Source organism: Equus przewalskii, chromosome 14 (assembly GCF_037783145.1).
Source record: "Equus przewalskii isolate Varuska chromosome 14, EquPr2, whole genome shotgun sequence".
NCBI classification, from domain to species: Eukaryota; Metazoa; Chordata; class Mammalia; order Perissodactyla; family Equidae; genus Equus; species Equus przewalskii.
This window is the reverse complement of record NC_091844.1, coordinates 50,841,222-50,850,415: the sequence shown is the minus strand read 5'-3', so window position 1 is coordinate 50,850,415 and position 9,194 is coordinate 50,841,222. Positions and strand designations below refer to the sequence as shown.

General features: G+C 35.3%; 1 protein-coding gene across 2 annotated transcripts in view; it reads right to left on the bottom strand.

The window, feature by feature from the left end:
- FBXO11 (F-box protein 11) overlaps positions 1 to 9,194 on the bottom strand; it is an 89,252-nt gene that overhangs the window by 1,385 nt on the left and 78,673 nt on the right. For both annotated transcript variants that reach the window (XM_070572738.1, XM_070572739.1), the window contains exons 13-22: positions 8,564 to 8,649; positions 7,582 to 7,676; positions 6,375 to 6,497; positions 6,201 to 6,286; positions 5,363 to 5,439; positions 4,851 to 4,994; positions 2,100 to 2,210; positions 1,235 to 1,342; positions 792 to 900; positions 24 to 122 (exon numbers count right to left, since the gene is read on the bottom strand). In XM_070572738.1, the coding sequence (XP_070428839.1) occupies positions 24 to 122; positions 792 to 900; positions 1,235 to 1,342; positions 2,100 to 2,210; positions 4,851 to 4,994; positions 5,363 to 5,439; positions 6,201 to 6,286; positions 6,375 to 6,497; positions 7,582 to 7,676; positions 8,564 to 8,649 (1,038 nt within the window). The remainder of the gene's footprint in view (positions 1 to 23; positions 123 to 791; positions 901 to 1,234; positions 1,343 to 2,099; positions 2,211 to 4,850; positions 4,995 to 5,362; positions 5,440 to 6,200; positions 6,287 to 6,374; positions 6,498 to 7,581; positions 7,677 to 8,563; positions 8,650 to 9,194) is intronic.

Here is a 9,194-nt window from a genome sequence, read left to right as displayed (position 1 = left end):
CAGCAAGCAAGTGTGCTACATACCTATCATGTCTAATAAATTCTACATCATGTCCCTGATGGCACTTCTTAATGCAGTTCACACATATGGCATTTCGATCTGTGGTGTTACAAGTGTGACATCTAAAAAGCAAAAGCTTACATTATTTTTCTCGAACATGTTATTTATTCAAAATAATTGCACTTTGTTTATATATTACTCTGTGACCTTTAGCTTCCAAGAGAAGAGGACCAAAAAAATTTTGTGGCTCCAGCCCAGATTAATTCTGAAAAGGGACTTGAAGAAGGGAATAAGAGACTCTCTCGTTGTCTTGTGTCTTCTGAGGAAAACGACTTGTAAGTTGTAGAAAGGCAGTTGAAACTTTCATTTAAAAAAATTAAGGTCCTCAGATCTTTACTTGAATCACTTTAGGGGAGAGGGGAGTAAAAATCCACTCACAGCGACTAGGATATATGGAATACTTAAAGACAGCTTTCCTTTGAAACTCCTAGGAAAACAATAGAATCATTGTGTTCCACATTTCCAGTGATATCTATAGTTACTGCAGTATTAACATTTTTCATTATTTATGGTCCCAACACAGGATCCTGAAGTAGACTGATCACAGAACTCAATGTGAAGAGTTAGAAAATTTTCAGTTACATTCTCATTCCATTGACAAACACCCAATTTACTGTCTTAGCTAATATATTTAAGGGAAAGAGGTCTGAAAATGCTAGGTCTTGCCAGTTTAGAATAGAAAAATCACTATCTCCCCCTTTTCAAGACTCACAAATAACTTAGAAATATACCTGTAGAAATCATGCATGGGATAGCTGGTATAACTTGATATTTTATATAAACATTGGCCTCTACTAACAGCCTTTTCTATGGCGTCTTGATTGTTCATTATTTTGTTATCTGTAATAGAAGAAAAAATAAGTAAAATTCTAGAGGATAAAAACTTAAGATAGAAATATAGATTATATGACTATTCTAATAGTCATTTTTTAAGTGCTTTAAAAGAGGCTAACCAATGAAGTAAAAAACAGCTAAGAATAGAAATGGATCTTCTTGTGCAAGATATTCCAACTATTTAGAACAAGTCAACACTTTCAAAATAGTTCTCTTGAGTTAATGCTAACTTTGTAGATAGTGCCAGAAGGAAGCAAGTTATTGAATTAACAGGGGCTTCTGATTATATCTTTTCATGGCACATTTTGTGTATGTACAGGCAGAACAGACTACAACATACCTTTCATTGTCACATTAACACCAGATGCTAAAAATAAGCCTCCAAACCGGTTGTTAAAAATCTGATTGCCTTCTAGTGTTGCAGTTGCATGATTTGTAATTTCAATACCTGAAGTAAAATTTACAAACAGTAGATGCATCACTTTATATAGTTTCTTAAAAGAAACCTGAAATACAACAAATGTAGTAAACTAGTTCTTTTACATAAAAAGTCTATTAACAATTTTAACATCTAAGAATAAAATATAAATGTTTATTTGAATTACAGTAACATTCACTTTCCACTGTTAATAGTCCACTATCCTTGCTAAAGGAAGGAATGATACAGATGGTTCATAACTTACTACTTATTAATAATGACATTTTAAAATTTCTTTGCAAACCAAGTAGAAGAGGATAGTGTCCAGAAGTATGTTTAGGTAGCAGCTAGTTTACCTACTGAAGAGAAAAGGCACTAGATGGTTATTTGGAACAACTAAAAGTAATTGTCTCCACCAGCAAAAAGTTGAAATGTAAGTTACTTAGATTTCACTTATCAAGATTAAAAAAAAGAAAAGTTCTGTTTGGGAAGCCAGAGGGCTTGAATTTATCTGTATTCCTAATGCCAGTACAAGCCTGCATTTATTCTATCTCAATATTTCATAATTAATGAACGGCAAGAGCAATGTTATAAAGGTTGGCTGAGTGGAAGTATCCAGAACTTGGATTAGGTGCTCTCATAAGCAACTGTTAATAGACAGGCATTCAGCCACTTTTGCAGCATACTTTGCACACCTTTACTTATTAAGCAAAAGAACTGATATACTAAAAACCAAACACTTCAATGTACAGAAAACAAGCTACAGGTAACAAAAGAAAATACAAACCTGCAGCAAATCCATCAAATATTCTGTTTTTCCTTAAGACTGGATGACTATTAGTGCTGATGAGAACACCTGCTTGAGCATTCCTGAAAATATCATTTTCTTCAAGGAGACCTATAATAAAATATTTCCTCAGATTAAGGCTAATGCATATAACAAATTTTACTAGCCTTTCTGGTGGTATTTTGGTTTTCTTTTAGTTTCTTATTAACTGCCTTCTGAAATTCACAGGATTACTTTTTCAGCCAAAAAGAAAGTTTACTAGTAATTCAGAATTATTTAGGTAGAATTTAACCAAAAATTGCTAAAAAAAAAAAAAAAAAGAAAGAAAAACGTAACCAATAAACTGGAAAGTTGCATGGTAGCAGGGACATGTTTACCGACCATTGCATCCCCAGTGCCTGGCACATAGCTGATTCTCACTGAATGCTGCTGAATTAAAATTAACTCCTTTGCAGTATTTTTTAGAACCTCTGCACCCTCAATGTTTTAGTTCAAGCCCTGATTATTTTTGGCCATTATTACTCTAATTCCTTGATCAATATCCTCTACTCCAGTCTCTGCTGCTATATTTTTCCCAGTTTCTCACAACTGTATCATGTCCCATTTCTGCTTAAAAAACTACTTTCAGAATAAAGTTTAAAATTAACTTGCCATTTAAAGCCTTTCAAAGTATTCCCCTAACCCTCCTTTGTCTTACTACATTACCTATGCTCTGAGTATGCCATACATTTTTATCCCTAATGTCTTTGGTTTATATTATTTCCTCTTCGTGGAATAACCTGTACTCTTTCTTCCTAAGGTCACTTCCTCTGGGAGGTTTTCACCTTCCTTCCATCAAAATTATATAGTTCTCCTGGCAGTATAACATAATGATTAAGAGTAGGTTGTGGAATCAGACTTAAGGTCTTCAAATAGTGACTTCACCATTTACTAGCTCTGAGTGGGCAAATTACCTTCTCTTTGCCTGTTTCCTTCTTTATAAAATGGGCATAATACCATCTACCACATATGGTTATTATGAGGATTAAATGAGTCAATACATGTAAAAGTACACAGCACTAAATAAGTACTAGGTAATATTACTCTTATAAGACCTTTTACTTACATACAGTGAATTATACTTAGTTGTCTTCTAGTGTCTGCTCCCTGAAGATGTGAAACATGTTTTTATTTCTGTAGACATTTGACCCATCTGTGGTACCTCACAGTATTGACTTCTGAATTCCTTTTCCTTGCCTCTAATCTTGCATATGTCCACTACAACCTCTTCAAGTGCTACTGCTAAAATCTAGTCCAAACTTTCTACCACATATACAAAGCCTCTTAGGCTTTGGGCCCTTCTCCCTCTCCAGCCTCAACTTTTTCTGTACCTTTTGCCTTACTACAACAGCTCTGCTTCCGTTAGACTTTTGTTTACAATGTGTCACTCCATTAGACTATAAACTTTCTGGATGTAGTACCATTTTTTTTTTGAGGAAGATTAGCCCTGAGCTAACTGCTGCCAATCCTCTTTTGGCTGAGGAAGGCTGGCCCTGAGCTAACATCCGTGCCCATCTTCCTCCATTTTATATGTGGGACACCTACCACAGCATGGCTTGCCAAGCAGTGCCATGTCCGCACCTGGGATCCGAACTGGTGAACCCTGGGCCACCGAAGCAGAACGGGTGAACTTAACTGCTGCACCACTGGGCAGGCCCCACTACTGTTTTATTTACCACTGTATCTTTAGCATCTGTATCACAGTGGTTGGTACAGAGGTGTTCAATTAGTAAATACGTACAGAACAAACGAAAAGTGTGAAATTATGTTTTCTATACCTGGAATGGCCCTCTTCCCCCCACCAGCCCCATTTTACCAGTGAATACTCATTTTTCAAGACACGGCTCAAGAGTGATTTTACTCCATGAACCTTTTCTCAACACCTTACAAATAAAACCAACCATTCTGTAGTGTGTTTCCTTATTATATCTTGTAAAGACTCCTATCAGAGATATGTCACTTTACTGAATTACTGGATTATAAGCTCCTGGAGAGTCTATGTCATTAATGGAATCATCACTGCTTGGCTGTAGTAGTAAAGTTTGCTGATTAAATCTTGGAATGTTAGAGTAATAACTACGAATCCTTCTATAAGATATGTACGATGTCGGGTTACTGACATTTCAGCAATGGTGATAAATTTGCATTCGACATTCTCCTCCAGTCTCTTTATGAACATGTATTTGCAAGGGTTAGGGACTGGAACTTTTGCCTCAATGCAAAATGAGTTGACCTTTATGGATCCTAACCGGGCACACCTCAGCTTCATTAATTACATTTTCCAACAAACACAGTTGTAAACAAGTACAAAACAATAATTATTTACTAGACATTTCATATATTTACAGATCAATTAATTTCTCACATCTAGTTCTATAACTTGACTTTGAAATTTATTATAATCATATCACTATATTGAATAATAAAAGGTCTACAGAGAGGATGTAAACAAATTCTATACCTTAAAAAAGCCTTACTAACAAGTGGTGTACTCAAGGTGGCTACAAAAGGAAAAGAAAAGTTCTGTAAACATTTGTCTCCTTTAACTCTAGGCACTAATCTCCTAAAGCATCTCAAGTCTTAATAAGAAAAACGACTGAGATCCACTCATTTATAATTTATATTAGTTGGCAATATCATTGATCATTAAAGATATGGAAGAAGAATAATGGAAAACTGGGTTTTTCACTAATGCAAAATTAACAACAATACCTCGACCCCCATTAAATATACAGATGCCACCATCTCTTCCATCATGGATTTTATTTCTTCTTAGTGTAGGATTACTATCTGTCTTAATCCAGACTCCAGCCATTGCATTGTCAAATATTTCATTGTCTTCTATACAGCCCAGACCTATAAATGTAAAAATTTAGGTTATGTTACTTAGAAAGTGTATTTCTTTTTTTTTTTTAATAATTTGTTTTTTTTTTTTTGGCGGAAGATTAGCCCTGAGCTAACTGCTGTCAATCTTCCTCTTTTTGCTGAGGAAGATCGGCCCTGAGCTAACATCCACACCCATCTTCCTCTACTTTATATGTGGGACGCCTACCATAGCATGGCTTGCCAAGCGGTGCCATGTCCGCACCCGGGATCTGAACTGGCGAATGCCGGGCCGCTGAAGCAGAATGTGAGAACTTAACCGCTGCGCCACTGGGCCGGCCCTAGAAAGTATATTTCTAACAACTATTAGCACTGAGAAAATGAAGAAAGATTAAACATACCAGAATTATAAACCAGAATTCCACCATTCTGTCCTCCCCAGATTTTGTTGCGTCTAATTTTGGGGTTGCTTCCAGTCCTATGAACAGAATAGAAAATAATGCCATTTCAATTGCCTCTACTCCCATATGCCATATTAGATGAGGTAATAGTGGAAAAATCCACATTAATCATAGTAAGACTTAACTATACAATAGAATCCTTTAAGATGCTCTGAGAAGTCTGTCAGTAAAGAAACTGGTTTAATTTTGCTTTAAATTCTATTTCCCATAGAACATACTTAGCTATAGATTATATTATTACTATAAGAGTCTCCTAATATGTAAACTAAACTGAGAAGGTTAGATTAAATAACTATTATTATTATATACCACCCTCATATGTAAAATGAAGGGTTGAATGATATGATTAAAACTACTACAGTTCCAAAAACTGTTAAAATACAGGAAAGAGGAGTGTAAAAAACTTTTTACAGAAATAGCATAAAAACAGAAGTTTCCATTTACTGACTACCTATGACAAGTCAGGTATAGCTTTCAAGTATGTTTATATTAGCTTTCCACTCTCCAAGTAGGATGTCTTGAGTACACTAGCAGCTGATATGATTGTCATAGTGGGTGACAGAACAGTAGAAATGAGCTCTCATGGCACATGGGCCATTGGCTGTTGTCCTCAGCTAGTCCAAGAAAAGCTATATTCTGATAATTTAAGCCAAGAGTGTGAACATATATGCAATAGGAGGAATAAAGACTGAGCATTAAATAACAAGGAAATTTCTTCTACATACCCTACATATCCCTAACTCCCTCCCCAAAGAAAGCCAAATGTGGAAACATTTACCTTATCTGAACCCCTGAATACATATGATTATAGATATCATTGTCTTCTAGTACTCCATGTCCATTGTCATAAAAGTAAACACCAACCTAAAATTTAAAAAATGTTTTTCAAATGACAATAAAGTGTTTTTACAAAACAATATATTTCCCATGTAAGAGTCCAGGATAATCTTACCTGCTTGCCACTGTGTATCCTGTTTCTTCTCAGTACTGGAGTGCTGCCAGTTGTGACCCAGACCCCAGCCAGAGTATTACTATAAACTTCATTCTCTTCTATTACACCTTGTCCTTTCTCATGCTAAATGAAAGTTACATTGATTATAATATATATCTTGTATAAATAGTTTAAGTGTTCCTCCCTTTAAAGACAGTTATGTCAAAAAAAAATTTCTATTTTTGTTTTTTTATCTGGATAAGGAGGTAATGATAACATTCTTTTTATGTAGCCTCTACCTGAGTTTAAAGCTTCCAAAGTTTTTATACTTTTCTTTATATGACTTTGTAGTTTTAAAATCTATTTTAGTAAGAATAGTAGCATTCAATTTTCTTTAGCAAAAGAACTTATTTCATTCTAAGATGTATAACAAAGTGAAGATCTCTCATTTAGTAAGTTAATAGTTACTTGACACTTCTCACTGGTGAAATAACTTCAAAATGATAAGGTGTCAGGTTACTAAAATTTTTATTTTTAGCAGAAGATTTAAGACATAGACATTTCCAGAACTGTAAATAAAAATGAAAGTCACAACTGGCATTACACAAAGAGCTTTCTGAAATTTCCTACTTTTTATACTTGAATCAGTTCTAACAGTTTCATATACCATGGTGACAGAAGACAGGACTAATACACAAGTTTTGAAATTTTGTAAGATGCTCAACTGTGTTTCAACATAAATTCAAATGAAAAATTCTCTTCTCCAGAAGACAAAAATATTCAAGTCTAATATTACTAGTACTTTCAGTGACATTATGATTTTACCTAATACTCTTGGAAAATCTCAGAGACTCAACAGTAGTCACACTGGCAAAATTCCAGTGTAACAAATATAACTCACACTGCCAATCAGTTGTTATGAGTTCAGCCCATACTGCCAATTATAATTAAAGACTTTAACAAAAAGGTGTATCTCCTATGTCTAAATTTAGTCAGTTGATTAAATTTTACAGAACACTACACACACCATAAAATTGAAAGTAATTCATGTACTGGCACGGAGAACAAGAGTCTTATTTATTGTTTAAATACTAAAGAAAGCCACAAATTTATACTCTAAAAGTTGAATATGGCCTACTTAAAGCTAGACATAATTCTGCCCCCCCTCCTCAACTTTTCTCCCCCGGTTTCGATGCATGAAATTCTAGAAGTGTATTCATTAACTTACCACATAAATCCCACCATGCTGGCCATCATGAATTTTGTTGTGTCGAACAATTGGACAACTGTTTGTCCTAATCTGAATTCCTGCTAATGCATTGCCTATTTAAAAATAAAAGTTACAGTGTCAACATATGGAGCCTAGTGGAACACAGTAAGAGTTTTACATTATGTAGTAGTTAAAATTCTTAGAATTTTAGTAAAAGCTTGATTCTATGAAATACATCATATTTGGAAAGATACTTACAGCCCATAAGCATTACAAGACAGAACTAGGAGTATAAAAAGATGCAGAAGGACTGTAGGCAGTATGGGTATAGTGATTCAGAGTAGAGACTTTGGAGCCACGTTGCCAAGTTTTGAATCTCAGGAATTCTATCTACTTTCTGTGTGACTTTGAATAAGTTATTTAACCTTCTTGTGCCTTTGTTTCCTGATCAATAAGTGGGGGAGAAATAAATTTAAAAGCGTCCACTTCACAGGGTTGATGTGAATATTATGACTTACTTTAGTTAAGATGCTCCGAGCAGTGCCTGGCACTGAGTAAGCTTTATGTAAGTATTATCTAGTTAAGTGTTAGCAAAACAGAAAGCCTAGGAACATATCAGTGTCTAGCACACAGATATCTAATAATTGTTTGCTGAATTAATACCTCAAAAGTTTTAATGAGGAATAAGTATTTTCACTTTATGGTTAGTACTATACCACAGAAATAATTAATTGTTAAACAATGGAGTGAATCTAAGGAAACTGTACGTACTCATTGAGACTAGAGTCTTATTTATATTTTCATCCCTGGCATCTGACATAGTGCTTAGAACATAGTAGGTACTCAGTAAATGTTAAGGTGAATAATCACAGAATAATCTTTGTTGAGAAGTTAAAGAAATTGGATCAGTTCTACTTGGATGGTTTCAAAGTGGTCCATTTTGCTAATGTCACAAGACAGGCCAAGCTCTAAAATTTTATAGAACAAACCACATGCTTACCATAAATGTCATTTCCTTCAATAAGGCCTCGTCCATCACCAAAGATGTAAACTCCCCCTTGATTTCCATTAAATATAGAATTCCCCCTATAATTATGTGAAATAATAAAAAATAAGCATCTATTCAGTAAAGCTTTTTTTTTTTTTTTGAAATTAAAGATTGGCAGCTGAGCTAACAACTGTTGCCAATCTTTTTGTTTGTTTGATCTATCAAATCCCCCCAGTACATAGTTGTATATTTGAGTTGTGGGTCCTTCTAGTTGTGGCATGTGGGATGCCGCTTCAAGGTGGCCTGACAAGCAGTGCCATGTCAGCAGTCAGGATCCGAACCAGCCCCCAGGATGCCGAAGCAGAGCACATTTAGCCACTTGGCCACAGGGCCAGACCCTGGTTTTTTTTTTTAAGATTGGCCCTGAGCTAACATCTATTGCCAATCTTCTTTTTTTTTTCTTTCTTCTCCCCAAAAACCCCCAGTACTTAGTTGTGTATTGCAGTTGTGCTGTGTGGGATGCTGCCTCAGTGTGGCTTGATGAGTGGTGCTAGATCTGCGCCCAGGATCCATACCTGTGAACCCCAGGCCTCCAAAGAGGAGGTGCACAAATGCAACCACTACGCCACTGGGCCGGCCCCTC